This window comes from Eretmochelys imbricata, chromosome 1, assembly GCF_965152235.1.
Source record: "Eretmochelys imbricata isolate rEreImb1 chromosome 1, rEreImb1.hap1, whole genome shotgun sequence".
Classification (NCBI taxonomy): domain Eukaryota; kingdom Metazoa; phylum Chordata; order Testudines; family Cheloniidae; genus Eretmochelys; species Eretmochelys imbricata.
In genome coordinates this window covers 64,560,257-64,582,144 of record NC_135572.1, presented here as the reverse complement: position 1 = coordinate 64,582,144, position 21,888 = coordinate 64,560,257, and the positions used below count along the sequence as shown (strand labels likewise).

General features: G+C 41.1%; 1 protein-coding gene across 8 annotated transcripts in view; it reads left to right on the top strand.

The window, feature by feature from the left end:
• The window catches only part of NAA16 (N-alpha-acetyltransferase 16, NatA auxiliary subunit), a 107,367-nt gene that overhangs the window by 45,886 nt on the left and 39,593 nt on the right, over positions 1-21,888 (top strand). For all 8 annotated transcript variants that reach the window (XR_013345516.1, XR_013345517.1, XM_077812008.1 and 5 more), the window contains one exon: positions 5,202-5,308. Coding sequence is in view for 6 of the 8 variants with exons in the window: in XM_077812008.1 (XP_077668134.1) it covers positions 5,202-5,308 (107 nt within the window). In the remaining 2 variants the exon portion in view is untranslated. The remainder of the gene's footprint in view (positions 1-5,201; positions 5,309-21,888) is intronic.

Here is a 21,888-nt window from a genome sequence, read left to right as displayed (position 1 = left end):
ATTTAAGGCTCTGGGTGAACCATTCTCCGTACAAATTCAGTGCTACCCTTTGGCCTGTCTCCCACTCCCAGAATTTTTACAAAATGTATAGCATTGTTAGGTGCATTTATGAAGAAGTTGGGTGTGCAAGTGTATACATAACTGGATAACTAGCTGGTGAGAGGCTGATACAGAGTTCAGATACTATCCAGTCTTTTATGCAGTCAACCTTCAGGGCTCTGGGACTGTTAATCAATACACACATCTATCCTCTCCCCAGTTCACTTGACTCAAGCCAGAGTTTTCCTTCCATGGTCAAGATTTCAGCCAATTCAATCCATCATTTTAGATCCTGTGGCTCAACCAACTACAACAGAATGGAAATACATGTGGCTTCTGAGGCACATGGCCTTTTGCAGGTACATTGTCCAACATTCCAGATTGTGCCTCAGGAACTAGTCTTGGCTGACCTCCATATTCTCTCCAAGTCATCACCCTCTAAGCCTTGTGGTGAGGGTAGCCTCTCAGGTTTTAGCCCCTCTTGGATGAACCTTGTAAACATGTATGTAGGCATTCCCTTTGTAATGCCTCTGCCTTCATTGACACTAGTGATAGATGCGTCTGGTCTGGGTCGGGGGGCTCATCTGGGTTCCCTTAAGACACCGTCCAAAAAGGACTTTTTTTAACACACAAATTTCAGGGAAATGAGCTATTCAGCTGGTGTCAGGCTTTCTCTCCCATATCAATGGGAAAAGCTTGCTCATTCTCACAGAAAACACAATGGCAATGTTCTGCCTCAACTGGCTGTGAAGGACCTGCTTATCCTAGCTGTGCCATAAGGCAGTCTAACTCTGGGATTTTTGTATTGCCAATTCAGTTGACCCCACAGTCTCTTACTTTCCAGGGGTGCAGAATGAGCTTGCAGACCGCCTAAGCAGATCATTTAAGGCCCCATGAGTGGTCTCCACATCCAAATGTAGCCAGGTGCATTTTTTAGCTTTGGGGGACTCCCTAGCTAGACCTCTTTGTAATAAGAACCACAAGAAGTGTAAGCACTTTTGTTCCCTTCAAGAGCGTAGTCAAGGTTCCCTCAGACATTTTCCTAGGCCCTGATATGGGCAAACTTCTGTATGCTTTTCCACCAATTCCACTCCTTCCAGAATGTTGCTAAAAATCAGACAGGGTATGCTAGAGTCCTACGTATAGCCCCAGCTTGGCTTTGGCAGCACTAGTTTTCTCCCCTCCCCCTTGTAGGTAAAAGCTCTGACATTGCTTCCTTTGGCCCCATGCCTAATTTCTCAAGACCATGGTCAGCTATTCCACCCAAATTTGCAGGTGCTTCATTTAGCAGCCTGGATCCTGCATAGCTAGACCTTCAGGAATTGTCTTGTTCAAAAGAGCTTTTAAATAGTAGGAAGCCATCTATATAGATCTATCTACTTGATGATGTGGAAGCAATTCTCTCTTGTCCGAACAATCTGGAGTCTCGCTGTCACATTCTTTGATCCAGCATATCTTGGACTATCTTTTATACCTAAAACAATAAGTGGTGGCTGTTACCTCTATCAAAGTCCACCTAACAGCTATCTCAACTTTCCACCCTCAGGTTGATACTTCTTATTTTCTAATAAGATGTCAATAGGATTTTTGAAAGGCCTGAAGCAGTTATACCCTCACATACAAGATCCTGTTCTCCTCTCCCCCCCTCCACCCCCATGTGACTGGAACTTGGTATTGTCAAAACTTATGGGACATCACTTTGAGCCTCTAGCTGCCTACTCCTTACTTCATCTTTCGATGAAGGTAGCATTTTTGATGGCCATCAGTGCTACTAGGAGGATAGGTGAACTACGTGTATTAATGCTTGGCTCTCCATGTAAAATTTCCTTTAATAATAAGGCTTATCCGTGTCCTTATCCAAAGTTTATTTCACAAATGATATAACTTCCATATCAACCAAGCAATTTATTTGCCTTTGTTCTTCCCAAAGCCTCACTCAAATGAAGATGAGCAGCTGCACAATCTAAATGTCAGAAGAGTGTTGGCTTTCTACCTTGACAGATCTAGGCAATTCCACTTGTCTTTGCAGCTGTTTGTGGTGGTCATGGACAGAATGAAAGGGCTCCCAGTCTCTTTTCAAAGATTTAATCTTAAATAGCTTCCTGTATTCACTTGTGCTGTGACTTACCAACTGCTACTCCACTAAACAGAATGACAATACATTCAACGAGATTGCAAGCGGCGTCTTCAGCCATTCTTGGTCAAGTGCCTGTCATAAGTATTTGTAGAGTGACAACTAGGTCTTCAATTCACGTTTGCAGCCCATTATACCATCTCTCAAATGCCAGATTTGGGCGAGCTGTCCTCAGTCTTTATTCAGATACTCTGATCCAATCTTCTGATTTCATAGCTTGAGAGTCACTGTGGAATGTACATGTGCAATCACTAGGGAAAAAAATGGTTACTGACCTGTTCCACAACTGTAGTTCTTTGAGATGTGTTGCACATGCTCTTTCCATGACCCAGCCTCTTACCCCTCTGCAATGGAGTTTCCAGCAAGAATCGACTGAGAGGCATCGGGGTGGATCTGCCCTTTATGCCTGCTCAAAGAGCACACTGCTTGACCCGCTCTCACAGATACCACTGAAGAAAGTTTCAACAGCCATGTACAAGACACCCACGCAGAGTGAAATGGACATATGCAACACATCTTGAACAACACTTACGGAACAGGTTAACAACCTTTTTCTTTTACTGTGCTGTATTGAAGTCCATGAGATGTTGCATTTAAGTTGATAAAAATTGCCATCTTATAAAAAAAGTACAGGGTGGAAAACTTGAACATCTTCACAGAAATGGAAAGGGTTTGATACCATCAATTAGGATCATAAATATTCATGTTTGTTCAGTGCCTTGGAGAGTAAGGGTTTGTCTAGATGGCATGTAAAAACCCTTAGCAGCAAGGCTCAGAGCCCAGGTCTACAGACTTGGGCTTGCACTATGGCGTGAAAATCAGCAGTGTAAACATTTGAACTAGGGCTTTGAAACCCAGGGTGGGGAGTAAGGCTTCAGAGCCTGAACTTCAATATCTATACTGCTGTTTTTAATGCAGTAGTGTGAGACCAAAATTGTAGACCTGGGCTCTGAGACTCACTGTTGCAGGTTTTAAAACACAGCATAGATGTACCCTCTAAGAGCTATAAGAGTTGAGTACTATTATAATTCTAGAAACCAATGTAGATATGTCACCTGATGATGAATTTGCATCTGTCTCTCATATGAAACAAAATCTTTTCAACTCTGCTTCTGTGTGGCTGTCACCTTCATGGAGGAGCTATTACTGGTCTCAAATATACACCATATTCACTCTCCTACTTACCTTAAAATTAGCTCAGGGAAGCCCCAATGGTGTTTGAAATTGTGATTCACACTGTCCTGAGGACTAATGAATCCATCAGTGAGATGGACATTAACAACGCACCTCCACTCTTCGCTTGCCTCTGAATGGCCTTGATACACAGGGTACATCTACACTGCAATGGGGGGAGCACAGGTAGGCATACCTGAACTAGAGTGATTGAACTCACTAAAAATAGCAGTGTAGCCTAGTTACCCTAGGGTCCCAGCCAGGATTGTATTTGGGTGGCTAGCCCATGCCACTGTGGCTGTACTGCTATTTTTTATCAAGCGACAGTGGTCAAAGTTAGCTTTGGCACATATGCTCCAGTTGCTGTATAGACATACCCACTGTGTGCTCAAAAAGGAGTGCATTAGGTTTATGCTCTTTGGCAAGCCACAACTTGAAGCTTTAGATTATACGGAAACTAACAGGTATATTTGTAATGCTAACAAAACTTTTTCAAGAAAGAAATGCAAGAAAGAAGGAAACTGGAAGAGTGACTGCACATATTCCTTAAATTATCTTCAGATGAATACATTTTAAGATCAGTTCACTTGTTTAGCACACTGGTCATCCCTCGAAGCAAGTTTAGTCCATTTTTTTCTTTTGCTCCTGAAATCTACATTTTTTTTTTTTTTTTTTTTTTTTGGTGTGCAACTTCAAAATTACCATTGCTTCACAACAGATCAAGCCAAAAATTGAAGGATGCTGTTCATGCCTCACTTAAATCCCAGGTGTTTACTTCAACTAATTCTTTTCAGGATCATAGTCGCCTTTATGTTCTGCTTGATTTTTAAGCAGTTCATCTTGTAAATTGATTTCTGAGCAGCTACCTGACAATTTACCATCTTCAGATTAAATGTTTTATTTCCATAAGTAGAAAAACATGAAAATAAGGGACAAACCTTATTGCCTATTTTTATTACTAGGGATAATTTTCAATGTGGATGTGTTGGTTGTGGAACACTTTATAACACTGTAAGTCTGTATTGTCAAATATATTCATTTCCATGGGAATGGGTGTGGTAATAAAAACTAGTTGCCCCATTCTTGAGCAGTACTTGAAATGAAAGCAAGATAATTCACACTTAAATGAGAGCCATGCAGAGTGTCTCACTGGATTACCTTTCCATGCCTTTTCGTAACAAACAAGGTATTTTAGTTACTCTAATTTCTGTTTTTCTAGGTCTGTCAAAAGTATTTCAGTTTGTAAATACTCTAAGCTTGGTAGCTATTAAATATTTATACAACCCTACTGAGCATATGGAAAGTATTCTTATATCTGTATCACGTGTCTGTCCAGTTGACTCATCATCAGAATTCATGGAAGTATTAACCTAAGATGTTTTCAGACATCAGTGTTATAAAGGTTGATTTGCTTATTAGTTACTTTCCTTTAAGTCTCTCCCAGAAATCTTGTCTCTGCTAATAGAACGATATCATAGCACAACAAGTACTGTGGTTGTGCCCACAGATACATTCAGATAATTAAGTATTTCAGTAACCTCCTCCTACAATATTTTGTTAAAGATGTGGGGACTCTGCCTTATGAAACCAAGTCTCCCAATCAGTTTCAAATTCTAAAACTGATTTTAGTGTAGAAAGTCATGGTCACATGTTAGTTTCCCCAAACATAAACATTTATTTATGGGGGAAAGATGTGAATCTTCTGTTTTTCTTTTTTAACAGGAAAGAAATCAAAGCATTAGACCACTTTTCTCTTTGTTATTGGTGATAATCCATAGTTGTATAAATATAAGCACTGATCAGTATACAGCACTCACAAACATTAAAATATAACCAAATACACTTTTGTTTCTAGGTGAAACATTTAGAGAACTAATGGATAAGTTCCTGAGGGTTAACTTCAGTAAAGGCTGCCCACCCTTGTTTACCACTTTGAAATCTTTATATTACAATACAGAAAAGGTAAATTTTAGTATTTATTCAGTTTTCATATAATCTGCTGTACTAATTTAATTTGTAAGTGTATTATATAGATTCCTCTGGAATTTACAAATGACTGTTATTCAACAATCTCCTACTTAGTAGTTAGTGTACTGCTTTCACTGCAGAATTACTAGGTGGTTACTCATCACATAGTAATATGTACATATCTGTATTAAATTTGATGACTTTGACATTGTCAGAATCAGATACAAATATGTACAGAAGTTTGACAAGTCAAGAATAAATGAAGACTAATCTACTAAACTGTATTCTTTGTCCTAGGATGAAAATGTGTCAGGGTTGATTCAATTTGTGGTTTATGATATCGCTAGAAATCTTTATTATAAAGTAGACAACGGGTAGTGATTCTGAATTGTGATAATACAGTATTATATATTAGAGATATTTGTTCCATATGTCAGTCTCAGTCTAAAGTTTGTGTAGTACTATATTTGAGCAGGTCTAAAATCTCAAGGTATGTTAGTTTTGTTTTGTACTAAATCTGCTTTTCTAGATTTAATTATTGGTTTTAAAGCATCAGGTGTGTTTGTGTGTCGCTAAATACACAAAAAGTATTCAATATATAATAATGCAGTTTGTATGAAAAATTGTACATAGTGAAGTTGAACTCAAACTGTGATTTTAAAAACTTTAATTTGTCTGCTTTTTTGAGCTGTAAATAAGCAATAAAGCAGTTTTTTTTTCCACTTGATTTTTGCAACTGTATGGAGAATCCAAAAGTTGGAGATGTTCAGGAAACTGATATGGATGACATGAATTGTAATGACAGGTTTCAGAGTAGCAGCCATGTTCGTCTGTATGTGCAAAAAGAAAAGGAGTACTTGTGGCACCTTAGAGACTAACCAATTTATTTGAGCATAAGCTTTCGTGAGCTACAGCTCACTTCATCGGATGCATAAAAGTGGAAAATGCAGTGAGGATGTTTTTATACACACAGGTCATGAAAAAATGGGTGTTTATCACTTCAAAAAGTTTTCTCTCCCCCCCACCCCACTCTCCTGCTGGTAATAGCTTATCTAAAGTGATCACTCTCCTTACAATGTGTATGACAATCAAGGTGGGCCATTTCCAGCACAAATCAAGGGTTTAACAAGAACGTCTGAGGAACGGGGGTGGGAGGAAGGAATAAACAAGGGGAAATAAGTTACTTTTTATAATGAATCAATTTCCCCTTGTTTATTCCTTCCTCCCACCCACGTTCCTCAGACTTCTTGTTAAACCCTGGATTTGTGCTGGAAATGGCCCACCATGATTGTCATACACATTGTAAGGAGAGTGATCACTTTAGATAAGCTATTACCAACAGGAGAGTGGGTTTCGGGGGGGGGGGGGGAGAGAACCTTTTGAAGTGATAAACACCCATTTTTTCATGATCCAATTAAGTGAGCTACAGCTCACTTCAAGCTTATGCTCAAATAAATTGGTTCGTCTCTAAGGTGCCACAAGTACTCCTTTTCTGTTTATGACTTGTAATAGAGAAAGTTCTTCACCAAGGATGGCAAAATTAGGTGGGTTGGGAAGTGCTCGGAGTAGGCCAATGTGTAATATATAATGAGAAGAAAGGGCTAGTCACTGCTTCCACTATGGCAAGTTTTTACCTGAGCAGTTTTCTTGCCACCAATCAAGTTGGGAACATGAAATCAAAACTTTTAGGATTGCCAGTTTATTCAGAGGGACTAACCAATAATTTGTATGCAGAGACAGAGGCAATTATTAGACACAGGGAACACAGGATTTACATTTGTAGAAATACTTGGGTTTTTTCCTGGAAAGGGGGAAGGGGAGGGTTTCTTCAAGTTTTTTGTTTTTTGCATTCACTCATTTATGTTTGTGGAAATACCATATTTCAAAGGGTTTTGAAACCAGAAAATTGGCTCTAATTTCAGTCTGAATAAAATTAACTATTTCAAAATTAAGTGAATTGATGAATGTCAGGGATGTTGTTATCCCTGTTACAACTTTCTAGAAGCTCGGGGTGGAAAGGAATAGTTACTTACGTTTTGAGGAAGCAGCATGTCAGCTTGGTAGAATCAACCGTGTCTGGATATTGAAGATGAGCTGTGAATTGATTATAAGGTCTTGGTTTGAAAGAATCTTCTTGCACAGGGCCTCTGGTAATACATGATTCTAGGAAAAACTAAAATCAGCATTGATTGTTGATAGAAGATGGTTGGTTGGTTGTGTGAAATTACCCTGTAATGGCTACAAGCATCTGTACCTCGGGGAAAATACACTTCTACTCAATGTGACAAATTCTGTGTGTGGAAAAAGAAAGATGTGAAGTATTGTCCAAGTTATGAAGATGCCACACAAAAATGCAGAGAAAATTATGGCAAATTATGGCTTTGGTGTTTGATCAGACAATGAAAATAAAAATAACTTCTCAAGTGCAGTAACATGAAATCTTTGACATAATATGTAACACAATCCTGAAGTACGTTATAGATGTTGGACTGTTTCGTCACGGCTGTCATTCAGTTTCATGATTGGTTGGTTGATAGGAAAAGGATTGATTTCCAAGTCTTCCCTGTGATATTCAGTGGAACTCCCAGGAAGATTTTGTCTCTGCATCCAGATCATATGTGTAGAAATTAACAGAACTTTGATCAAAATATACCAATAATTTTCTATTAAAAGGGGCTCAACAGAGAGGTATTAAAGTTATAAACATGAGATTTAATGGCTGATAACAGTACTGTTGCAGTTTCAGGGGAAATCTGGTTGAGCTAAATTTACAACAAAGACCGAGAAGGACAAAATCAAGTAAACAAAACAAACCGAGGAAAGCTATGGAATCTATTCCTACTTATCCAACTTAACCTTTGTGTTTGGGATCAGTGTTGTTGGTTGAGCCCTGAGTGGGAGGAAGAAGCTTGAATTGTGGTTCATGAAATATAATCCTGTGTACATTCCTTCCCTTCTGCTACAAATGTGGTTGTGGAAGTAGTTTGGAGCAATTCACGGCATTAAAATGGTGGGAAAATTGTGAAAGTAAAATATCAGGAGATAGAACTTTGAGTTCAGCATTTTGTCCATTTTTAAAAACCGCTACTCTTTTTTGTCAGCTCAACATCAACTAAGCACATTTTAGCACAGTATGATTGGTTTGGTCAAACTACTTAACTCAGGTGCTGAAAAAAGTACATTGACACGTGTTTAAATATCTAAGAGTAGATACAAGAGTGGTAGGCCTAAGTGAATAGATTTGTGGACTCAAATATTGTGTTCTTGTGTTTAACTTACAAAATTACAGGCTTTTCTTTTTTATCAAAATGTGTGCCTCTTTATGTTTAGGGAATAAATGCTGGCAAAGCAAATCCCCTAGTATGTATTTTACATTTCATTTCATAGACCGGGGTGGGCAAACATTTTGGTCCAAGGGCCACATCAGGGTTGCAAAACTATATGGAGGTCCAGGTAGGGAAGGCTGTGCCTCCCCAAACAGCCTGATCCCCGCCCCCATCTGCCCCCTCCCACTTCTCACCCCCAGACTACCCCCCTCAGAATCCCCGACTCATCCAACCCCCCCTACTCCTTGTCCCCTGACCCCCCCTCACGGGACCCCTGCCCCAACCGCCCCCACAAGATCCCAGCCCCTATCCAACCCCCCCCTTCTCCCTGCCCCCTGACAAGACCCACAGGACTCCCATGCCTATCCAGTTCCCCCTGTTCCCTGACCGCCCCTCCCCCCAGAATCTCTGTCCCATCCAAACGTCCCCTGACTGCCTCCTGGGACCCCCCGCCCCCTTACCATGCCAGAGCCAGCCACACCGCTGCACTGCCTGGTAGGAGCAGCAGACAGCACAGCGAGCTGAGGCTGCAGTGGAGGGGGGAAGCGGGGGAGGAGCTGGGGGCTAGTCTCCCCTGCGGGAGCTCAGGGGCCAGGCAGGACAGTCCTGCAGGCTCTAGTTAGCCCACTTCTGTCATAGACTCTTTGTGAGTTTTCCAGTGTGTTTATTTCAGGAAAAAGTGTGTGGATATTGGGAGGGTGTGTCAGTGTCAGATATTTCAGAGGATGGTGTACAAAATGCATAGTAAATCTAATTCAGCAACTGGAGGAAAGTAATTTCCCTGACAGTATAATAACTGATCATCGTACGCTTGTATAATGTTTATTATCTTGAAATTAGAAATGTTAAAGATGGGTTAGTCCTGTTCTTTCCTCCTTCCACTAGCTAATTGTACCTACAGCAGATCTTCTGAATAGTGCTTTATACAGTCCAGTATTAAATGCCCCAAGTTATGAGGCTTTGATTTTTCAAGGCTATACTTCAAAATTTTCTGTTTTCCTGGGTATATTCCTTCAATTGCACCACATGAAATGTTTCTCCATCCTCAGTGTTAAGAGTCCTAGTACCCATGGGAGGATTTATTTAATACCAGCCCAGATTCCCTCGGTCTGTACCTCTAAGTAGAAACTGCAGCACTTCCCAAGACTCTTTTGGGTACCTGTGTACCATTTAGCCAGCATCTGTTTTCTCTTCCCCAAGGAGAGAGTCAGTCAGCACTTTGTCCCTCATTGTTAACACTTGCTTTTAAACAAAATACTGTCCTTTTAATAGAATAAAAAGTTGAATGACAAACATAAAACTAAAACAATCTGTAAAACTTCTCACCATGATTGGTGCTGAAGACAATATAGATATCAACATTTTTTCCATAATAGACTACAAAATGAATATTCCCAGTTTCTAAGAAGTTTCTCCATCATGGTACACTCTTGTACTAATTCTTAAGATGGGACGATTTTGGCAAATAAGTGAAATTTATAGCATGTTTTGAAAATAGTTAGATTTTGCCTTAGTCTTATTTCCTGTAGCTTGTTCTACAGCAGGATTCCCTTAAATGAATGCCCTGTGGCTCTTGCAAGCTTTTTGAGGGCTTTTTTACCTGCGTTGTTCGGGAATAGCCCAGAAAATCATAGAATAGATGACGCAGTTATCTTTAACATATCCTGGTCCTGAACTGTTCATAGCCTTATAGTATAAGGCTGAGGCCTTGAATTGACATTGGAAGCGAACTGGGAATCGGTAGACAGTGCAGAGCACCAGTGTTCTGTTCTCTGTGGCTTATCCCAATGAAAACTGAGCTATCAGACTGAAGCTTCTGTGTTGCTTCTACCTTCATTTGCTGATGCATAGTGTCTGTCCCACTCTGTCACCCCAAGTGCAGGAAGTGGGGACCCGCAAGGATTTTAAAAATTAATACTTGCCACTCCAGGCTTGTATTAAACTCCCAAGGTTACAGCTTTTCTCTGACCTTGGCTTGGTAAACACTGCCACCACCCAAATGCAAAAAAAAAACCCTCTGAATCCAGGAAGGAGCACTTGGGAATTCCTCCATGTGGGGTACCCTCAAGCCCCCCCCCCTCCGGGAAGAATCATAGAATATCAGAGTTGGAAGGGACCTCAGTCATCTAGTCCAACCCCCTGCTCAAAGCAGGACCAATCCCCAATTTTTGCCCCAATCCCTAAATGGCCCCCTCAAGGATTGAACCGCCAACCCTGAGTTTAGCAGACCAATGCTCAAACCACTGAGCTATCTGAGAAAGCCACAGCTAATCCCCTTTGTTTTCTATCAGCTAATCAAACAACATGCACAAACCTCGTAGGACACCAAATATCCAATCCTGACCTTAAAAAAGGTAAATTTTATTAACAAAAAAAGTACATATATATTTTGAACTTAGGCTTTTGCTAGATTTTAAAAGAGCAATTCCAAAAATTAAGCACCCAAACTAGCTTTCTTGGGGGTTCAGCTTAAAGGTTACAAGCAAACAAAAGCATCGGGTTAGCACAGAGGAGATCCACAAGCCAAAATAAGAAATAAACCTGGTAGCGTCTGTCTAAACGTTCCCTATCCAAGTGATTCCTTCTAGGTATGGAAAACACTTTTTTTCATACCTGGTTCAAACCTTACACTGCATTTCTGCTTGTAGCATTGCTGCTCCATGTTCTTGCAGCCCAGAGAACAACAGACAAAGTTTCTTTCCCAATTTTAAAAAGTTCTATTTTCCCATTGGCTCTTTTGGACAGGTACCCCTACAGGTAAAGCAAGTAGAGAACAGACCAAGAGGGATTTTACAGCTAGCTGGCTGGCTGGGTGTCCATCAAAGGGAGCTATCCCCCCTTATTTATCACACACGGATTAAATTAATTTAAAAATGTGGAAATGACACATGCGAGGGTCAGTCTGGTCTGATCTTCTGCCAAAAGAAAGGAGCATAGTCTCTTAGCATGGTGAAATAAAAAATGTACTGTGTCAAGCCTTTCCTAACAAGGTTAGATGGTTTAGGTCAAAATCAGAAACTGATGTAGTTATTTTACTGGTTAGTCCATGGCTTGGTCTACACTTACGCTATATATCGGTGTAGCTGCATCAGTCCAGGATGTGGAAAAAACCATACCCGAGTGACTTAGCTATGCCAACAAAACCTCAGTGTAGACACAGCTTTGTCAGCTCAGCTAGCGTTGTTGGGAGAAGTGGTGTTCCCACACCAACAGAAGAATTCTTGTCAATGTAGGCTCCGTTTACACTAGGAAGCTATGCCAACAGGCTCTGTAGTGTAGACATAGCCCATATCTACTACTTTACTGTTCCCCGCCCCCAAGTTTACACTATCAAGAAGGCAAGAGCAGAGACTTTTTTCAGTCAATATGCCATTTTAGGAGGGGGACTTTCCTTATTTAATGGTGGTCTGGTCTTTTTTCTTTCCAAAAGACCCTCTGGTCTCCAATTAGCTCATGATATTACTTCAATGCACACCTGATGGTACTAGTCTGGGCATGTGAGAGCATTTCTTTTCCTCTTCCAGGCATTTGTCTGAACAGAAACCTACAGTTTCTCCCTAAAGTAGCTTTACTGCAAATTTCAAGTGAATAAGAATATATAAAAACTGATCTCTCTGTATATGTCCAGGCATAGCTGCTTATCACAGTATCCTTTAAATGTGTCTTCTCTGTGCAGCCCCTCCTCCATTAGACACTGCTCCCCTTATGAAGCAGTCCCTCCAGTTCCCTAATAAATAAGTTCAAAGAACACAGTCTAGTACTGAGATGGACATAGTATTTCAGGTGCTGCTTCACCAGAATTTACTAAAGTCACAATCTTTTGTGCTCATTGATCCGGTTCTTCTATATAAGCAGCCCAAAATTGCATTAACTCATTTTTGACCACCATATCACATTGAGCACCTATTTTATGTGCTATTGGCATTTCCCCAGATGTCTTGGTATTACTACTTTCTAGGTTTCTTCTTTGTGGAAGTGATATGGGAGATAAGTTTTAGAAGGGAAGGACACTTGAGTGTTGTGTGTGCGTGCGGGGGAAGGGGACAAGCACTGGCTGCTAGTTTGGCACGTTGCATATATTGTATGGCATTGCCTAAACCAGTCATGTATAAGTGTAATGTAGATCTTTCCTGAAAGGATATAACCAATTCAGAACTCTTCAATGGATGTGTAGTTTAAACACTACCTTCTAAGGTGCATTGCCTAACTTCTTGTTTTCTAGTTTTAAATTGTTCCAAGCCTTAATCATTTAAGTGGAGGGGGGTCTGTTTCTAGATTTCAGTATAAAATAAAAGCATGAGGCTGTGTGGAAAAGTTATGCTGAGTCTCTTATTACAAGGTGTAATAAGTTGCTGTCTTTGATTTCCCTTCCAACTGATAGGGACTTTCAAATCTACTACTTGATGAGAATGGACTGTTTGGCAATATAAATTAATACTAAAAAAAGCTTCACTGGGAGGTAGGTGTAAACTACTATGTAACTGAAGATCCTGCCTCAGCCATCCAAATGAAAAACTTTGACTTCCATACTGAAATTTTAAACCATTTATCTTCATGTATCCAAGATTTGCTTAATTTCCAACTTAATGGAAGAAGGAAGACCAATGCCTTAAATAAAATACTTTTCTGTAAGTCTTCCCTGAGTCTTAGGTGCTGTTAATCAGTAGCTTATAGGTGATTAATTCAATGAAGCAAATAGTACCTCTTGTTTAATATGTAGTCACATTCAGTTTATTAAAATTATCAAAGCCAGTTAAGGGATTTAGACCACTTCCGTTTCTCAACAATCTCTTTTCAATCTTGTAGCAATTATTTCTTATAATTAATACCGAGATTACTTATTTTCCTTTTTAATCATACTGAACATAACATGCTGTTAATAACTAATCCATTCAGTTAATACACTGTGTTGTAGATTTTGTTTCTGGATAGTCAGTAAATGCAACTTCTGATGTTATAAAACCTCTCCTTTTAGTCTTGTCATTATATGCCCATCAGTGCTCTTTGTTTAGGCTTCACTAAACCTGGAGCTGGACAGAGTCAAAATTCCTCCTCAACTTTACTGCAAGACTAAACATTTTAATTCAGTCTGCAGTGCCACAGCAAACCAAAAGAGATTTATAAAGGTTAATCCCCAGGTAATTCAGTAACTGAACCTTCTATTCATAAGTGTTTACATAAGTTGAAGAGTTGCAACAGAGAAGCCATACATAGTCTGTTTTTAATTACAGTATTGTTATCAAGATGCACTTCATGTTCTCAAGAAGGCTGAGAGGAAGAGTACAGTATTTAAGTGGATTCCATTATCCTGCTCTTGGGAACATAGTTTTGTCCCTTACCTGTTACAGATTTTCTTGTTCTGTTGGTTTGAATACCTACCATTTGGTCCCTCACTGAGGGTTAATTAACTACAGGATTCTTTATGCAAGGTAGCTAAAGACAGTAGTCCTTTTTTGTTACTTAAACATTAGTGTTGTTTTTCCTTTTCTTGGAATTTTAAACTTCTCTCTAACCTCAGATGATGTTGGTACTCTGCAGTTCCATACTTTAGTAGTTTTTGCTATTTCTTCCTATGTCAGAGAAACACTTTCAAGGGATTGATTAATTAAAACAGTACTTTTACTGTCTTATTAGTGGTGTTTCTACACTGCAACGTAAGTCCAGGGTTAGTAGACCTAAAGTCAGTGAACTGTGGTTTTGTGAACCCAGGGCTTGAGCATCTATGGTGGTTGCTGACACCTAGACCGAATTTTTGAACCAGGGCTCCAGCATCCATAACTGGTTCACAGGTCTGAGTCCGTCCAACGATATCCAAGACTTCCTAGTGCCTTCTTGAAATATGGCTGCTCTAGCTCTTTGTGGTCACAGGAAGTTTGAGCAGCCTGCTGACCCATCTTGCTTGGGCCATCCTTTTGGTCAATACGGCTCCAGCATCCAGAGCCAACAGTGTGGAGGAGTCACCATTTGAAGAACTCACGCTTTCACTCCTGTTTTAATGAGATGGCAGAGCTGCTGTGAGATGCTGGTGGACATACCGGTGGCCTTTTCTGACCCACCAAAGGCAACTAAGACTGGCTGCTGCTGCTCATGACACTTTGTATGGCCATTGTTACCCACAATGTAGCACTTCTGGAGAAGGGCCAAAAGCACAGAGTAGTGGGACCACATCGTCCTGCAGACCTGGGATGACCAGCAGTGAGTCCAGAACTTTTGCATGAAGAAAGCTAAATTTCTGGAGCTTTGTGAGCATGTTGCCTTGACCATCCAGCTTTGAGACATGAAGGTGGCTGTGCCAGTCTAGAAGTGGATTGCTATAACCATGTGGAAGCTGGCTATCCGAGACTGCTACAGGTCCATTACCAACCAGTTTAGTGTTGAGAAGTTGATTGTGGGTCAAGTGGTGGCAGGGGTTTCTTAGACAATCAGGCATGTGATTTACTCAAAGGCAGTGGCATAAAAGATACTCCTGAAGTAATTACTGGCTTTGAGAGAATAGGGTTTCTAAACTGCACCAGGTCCATTGATGGAACTCACGTACCCATGGTTTTGCCTTCAAGGAGCACCAGTAAATAAACCAAAAAGCATACTATTCCATTGTTATCCAGGCCAGTGTAGACCACAGAAGCCAATTTATTTACATTAACATGGGCTGCACTGGAAAAGTTTGATCCAGGATTTTCTGCCAGTCGAGAGTCTACATTCAAGAACCTGCTGGGACACTGTTCCTACCAAATGACATTGTCATAAATGGAGTTAGTGTTTCCACTGTTGTTGGGGATTTTGCATGCCCCATTTTGCCTTGGTGTATGAAACCATATCCTGATCTCAGAGGCCCTGGCAAAAGAAGGTTTAATTACACTCCCAATAGGTGTAAAATGGTGGTTGAATGTGCATTTGGCAGATTGAAATCCTGCTGGCACTGCCTGAAGACCCTATTTGGATTCCACTGTAATCAGTGCTCTTTGCATTACTGTGGCTTGCTGTGCTCTTCACAATCTTTGTGACACCAAAGGTGAGCCATTGTTCCCCAAATGGAATGGACAGTGATCGTCTGCTGAAGCAGGAAACTCAACCAGAGAGTGCAGCTACTGGAGCTGGATGCACCCAGGCATCAGAAATTAGGGATAACTGTGCTCACACTTTATAGACTTGCATGGGCCAGTGGTAAAGATAGTACCTTTATGATGTGCTTGTGCAATGCTTACAGTACACTGGGTAAGGGTTGGGGCTTGACTGACATGCATTGGACTTATGAATGACCTATTCCCACTTATGAAATGGAATGGAGATGCACAACTGTGGACTTAGATATCTGTATTGAGAAATAGTGTTAGCGTACAACTTCAAAAGTTGTCACTTACCATGTGTTTCTTTTAAATATATATAGGATGTGATGTAGTGATGGTAACAAAACTTCTTAATAAAATATTTTTGTTTGAACATTTATTAGAAAAGTATAATATTAAATCATTTCCAGGCAGGCTGGTTGACATTAACACACCAAACATAAACCATAAACCAAGCACATGAATAAAATGCGAACAATGGAACAATTTCCAAGATGGAATCCTGCTACTGTGGCATATAACCTGGCCCCTCCATTCTCCTTTCCTTCCACATTTGCTGCGCACTGGGTGCGGGGGCAGAGGGGCAGTGGAGTGTCCACTGGGGAGAAGCTCATATGAGAGACTGCATGGGATATCTGTTCCATGGAGGACTCAGGCCATGGGGCTGGTGCAGCAGCAGTCTGCAGTTTTGCAGCCATTATTAAAAGCAGCCTCTCAGCGCACAACAGAAAAAACTATCTTCATTCCTTAACTGCTGTTCCTCTTCCAGGAACTGTGAGGCAAGTATCTGAGCTCTTACTGAAATCTGTCTTCAAGCTGTGAAACCAACCTGAGCCTTTCATCTTGTCTTTCCGCTTGCTGTATGTCCCTCTCTGTTTGGTACTGGACTGCTTGTTGGCTCTGCTGAGAATGTCAACCGTAAGTTCATCACAGAAATGATTCCTCTTGCACCAGTCCGTGATGGTACGGGTGATCCAGTCTTCTACTCTAGTTGTGCAAGTTGTCAAGGATACTATGATCTGCAGAGGTTGATGGTCCTGGAAGAGGGGAAGAAACAGAAGGTTATTGTCTCAAGTGTGTCAGTACATGAGCACAAAAATTCCTTTTGGAATTTCAAGGCCTTATATGTTACTTTGTAAAACTGTACTTCAGTATATTGTCAGAGGGATGCTTCAGACTACAGAAGTTCCCTAGACACAGCTGGGTTAAAAAGAGGTGCATAGTTAAAAATCACAACCACTTTTTTCTAAGAATTGCAGACCAGTTTGGACTGTGGAGGAGAGCAGATCATAGAATATCCGGGTTGGAAGGGACCTCAGGAGGTCATCTAGTCCAACCCCCTGCTCAAAGCAGGACCAATCCCCAATTAAATCATCCTAGCCAGGGCTTTGTCAAGCCTGACCTTAAAAACTTCTAAGGAAGGAGATTCTACCATCTCCCTAGGTAACACATTCCAGTGTTTCACCACCCTCCTAGTGAAAAAGTTTTTTCCTAGTATCCAACCTAAACCTCCCCCACTGCAACTTGAGACCATTACTCCTTGTCTTGTCCTCTTCTACCACTGAGAATAGTCTAGAACCATCCTCTTTGGAACCACCTCTCAGGTAGTTGAAAGCAGCTATCAAATCCCCCCTCAGTTGCCATCTACATAAGCTGTCTGTCATTTGAGGCATTCCACATTTTGGAGGACACGACAGTTCTGGTGGTTCCCAGATGCAGAGGTTTATTCCAAGCTACTTATGGGGAAGCCAACTGTTTATGCCACCGTGAAACACATCTGTGAGTGGAGTGGGCTGATGAGCTACTGAGGTGCCCTGAAAAATGCGCTCTTCCCTGAAACATGACTACCTATCTGGAGTTCCTGCTACTGAAAAAGTTTGCAGCCATCAGCACCCAGGATGGGGTCAAAATTCATGAGGGAGTCTATAGGATGCTGTGTTAGCATCTGCATGTATTCTGGGGTCTTCAGGTTATGGTGTGCTACCATTGGTTCCAGGCTAAGCACAGTACCCAGCACCTGGTCAAAGCCCTCATAAAACAGATGTGACAATGACGGCTTCCGATGTAGCCTTTTTGACTGCCTGCAAACACACAAACTCCACTGGCATCCCCTTTCCCTCTCCTACTCCTCAGTAAATTTCTGGACTGCATTCAGACCTCTAGACCTATTTCAGACACATGATTTCATCACCCATGGAGCACATGGACTACATTTAACTGAAATGACTGCATTTCAGGTCCTCCCCCCCCCCCATCCTCCTCTGCAGTTCAGGATTTGCAGGTGGCTTGTTACTTCATTGACTTGATACGGCGTGATTGCAGGATGGGCAACGTAATGTTCTCACTTTTTAACAAACCAGCATGTCCTAGCACAAAAATAAAATTGCCCATTACTAGTAAAACATGACTTTTGGAGGCTTGTCACATTTGTGCTTCCTGATATCCATTTTAAATTCCAGGTTATGGGGGGTGGGGTGGGGGATACTGAGGAGCTGGCCTGCAATCCGCCATTGGCAGATACACTGCTGCCCAGGGCTTGCACTAATTTTTGCTTTGGTTCATAAAATGAAAATCCTTTCCATAGCTATAAATTTAAAAATGAAGCCAGAAACTTCCCTAGCTATGAGGAGACTTCTGCCTGTGTAGTTTCTGCTGCTGGTTCCATGGTGAGTCGCTTCTCCAGGGGAGGTTTTCAACAAAAAGCTCCTCTGAGTACAGTCTAAGGATGTGCGGCAGCTGCTCCTGCGACAAACCCTCTTCCAGGACTCGTTTCATCACCAGAGTCACTTTGTTGGTCTCATCTGGAGCCTGCTGCTGGCTCCCATCCATTCCCATGCTAGATTCTGGGGTCCGCAGGTCATCGTGAGCTACCATTGGTTCCATGCTAAGCATAGTACCCAGCACCTGGTCAAACCCCTCATAACAGACATGATGATGGCGAATTCTTCTTCGAGCGATGGTTCCTATTATATTTCACTGGGGGTTTACATGCAACATGCATCCGGAGCTGGAGAATTTGAAAGTAGTAGTGTCCATTGGTTCACAAATCTTTTACCTTTTTAATTAGAAAATGGACGATTCCCTCCACATCCTGAAGGATTCAAGAGCCACATTTTGCTTACGGGGTATCTGTACGCTTTTGTGCCCAAGTGTAAATTCTGCTGCTCACCACCCACAAAACAATAGTACAGGACTTCCCAGTTTTTTCACCAGAGGTCGTAAAAACTGCCACACAAGTGCCAAAAGACTGAACCATCTCAGCCCCTAGGTCCACCTTCACAGCCTTTTTCTTCACAAGTGCAACCCTCTCAGAAAAGATACTTCTGAGGAACACTAGAGAACTGTCCTCCACCTTGTTTACTGCCATTCAACCACACCACCCCCTTCAGGGGTCGTCTAGCATTCTTTGTACCAGCTTGGAGTGCAATAACAACAGACAAGTTGGTGTGAAATGTCATCCACTATGGCTGTACAATAGAGTTCACCACACTACCTCATTCACAATCCCCTCCCCAATCCTTCCTCAGGGACCACACTTACAATAGCATCCTCACTGTAGAGATGGACTCCTTACTACAAAGAAGGGTGATAGAGCAGTTCATCTGCACTATCAAGGGGTTCTAGTCAACCTACCTCCTGATACCCAAAAAGAAGGGCAGGGTGAAGACCAATCCTGGATCTCCATCTCAGTCACTTCATCCACACACCCAAGTTTCATGTGATCATCTTAGCCGCTATCATCCTGTCAGTAAAAGATGGCATGTGATTTGTGGCCTTCGATATGCAGGATACCTATTTTCACATAGACATCCATCTGGTCCACAGACAATTCCTGAGGTTCATGGTAGGCCAATAGTGTTTTCAATAAAGGGCTTGCCTATTCCTCCTTGGCCGCATGGCATTGTGCATGTATGTCACCGCCTTTGCTTGTCTCCACCTCCTTCTCTGCCTCCAGATGTGGCTCCACAGTGTCTACTCACCTACATGACATGCCAGATAGCTCCCCCTGAGGTACTTTCGTCCATCTAGTGGTGGACAGACCTATGACAGGTCTGTGTCCTTTCTCCCATCCTCCCCAGACAGGACAGTCATCACAATGCATCCCACGTGGAAGGGGAGCGCACATGGGAGAACACATGACACAAGGAAAGTGGGCCCCACGGGAATCAAGGATGCACATCAGTGTTCTGGAATGTAGGGCTGAAAGGGACCTCAACAGATCATCCCTTCCAGTCCTCTGTGCTGAGGCAGGACCAAGTAAACTTTGATAATTTCTGATAGGAATTTGAACAACCTGTTTTTAAAAGTCTCCAATGATGGAGCTTCCACAACCTCCCTTGGTAGCCTATTCCAGTAATTAATTACTCTCATCGTTAGACAGGGTTTCTTAATATCTAATATAAATCTCCCTTGCTGCAGTTTAAACCCATTACTTCTTGTCCTACCTTCAGTGGATATGGAGAAATATTGATCTCAGTTCATTTTATAGCAGCCCTTAACATATTTGAAGACTTATCAGGTCCCCAACTCAGTTTTCAAAAGTAAACATGCCCAGTTTATTAACCTTTCCTCATAGATCAGGTTTTTAAAACTTTTTATCATTTTTGGTCCTGCCTCAGCACAGAGGGCTGGACTTGATGACCTGTCCAGGTCATCCTTTCAGCCCTGCATTTATATTCTTTGATTTTTCTGGAGGCAATAATTAAAGATTCATTTTACTCCTGTTCTCTTTCTGTAATCCCTTCCTCCCCCATCTTCCCCAGTCCCTTGTGGAGGTGGGATTTTATTTCTCTTTGCTATTCTATTAATAATTTGGTCCAAAAACATACTGATATTTGTGCCTCAGCAATAGAGAAGTGTGCTATCCCTGGTGATGAGGCAGTTTCATTTAAGAATGCATTCTAGCCCTACTTATCTGGATCTTTTTATCTTTATACTACTGAATTATTAAGAATTACAGGCAAGTTATTTTCCTAAGATAGCTAAACACAAGTTTTTTGTATTAGTATCAGTTTAGAATATAGTAGCAATATTAACTTACTTAATATTGAATGAAAAGGCTGTCTTTCCATCCTGTAGCACTGAAATTGTTTCCTATTAACAGGATTTCCCTTTCCTTTAGCAATTTAATTCTCGTCTAAACAAAACTTGGCTTTAGAGATAAGGATGTTATAGGATTTTTACTTCCAAGTAGCGTTATATGAAAATAAGTTTTCATTGTTGTATAGAGCATCCATAGACTGCCAATTAAAGAACATACTTCAAAAATTCTTATACAATAGTAAGTGCTTGAAATGTGTAATGACAGATGCGTGTGTCTACAAATGAGTTTGGTGGTGGCACTTGCAGGGAAAGATAATGTCTGTACAATATATGCTGTGTGTGGATACTGAGTATTATATCTGAAAGTTTGGAGGGACTTGTTTACTTGCTGATGGCTTCTTCCTGGTTTTTTAGGGTAATTATGCAGCTATCGTGTCATTTTTTCAATTAAGATTTTTAGTTGTAGGTTTTATTAATAGTGCAATGTTGGTGTCTTGGCAATTAGTTTACTATCAAGACTTTTCTCTGCAATGTAGATGTAACTCAGCAGCTTCAGAAGCCTAACTGCATTGTGTTTGGAGGGTACTAAAATTGTATCAGGCTTGCCTTCACAAAACGAATGATGGTATAGTAGCAGACATGTATCTAGGCATATTTATACAATCTTTGGCCTGATGGCATCTGAGTGCCTAAATATAGCACTAAGCATGACCTAAAAGAAGCTGCACTTTTTCCTTGATGTCTCCAAGATGAAAAAATTCTGCCTAGTAATCCTAGTATATTAAACATGGAATTTGGGGCCTTTATATGAAGTTACCATTTCTACATGAACCTAAGCCTTAAGAGTAGCTCTTAGCAGTGTGATTTTGCTGCACGTAAATGACTGACTAGAAATGACACGTTGAGATGTAAGAATTTTCATACTCCATGGGCTGCTCCACAAATGTATTTGTAATAAACTCTTTAACATCCCCATCTGTTCCCACTATCCCCTAGCAAAAGAGAGAACAAAATCAGACACTAAAACAAATTGCAAGTTTTTAAATTTGACTGACCAATTTTCAGAACTCCTCTTTGGGTCCCCAGTCAGTGGTGCTCTATATCCGTGAGATTAAATCCAAAGAGTGAAGACTTTCAA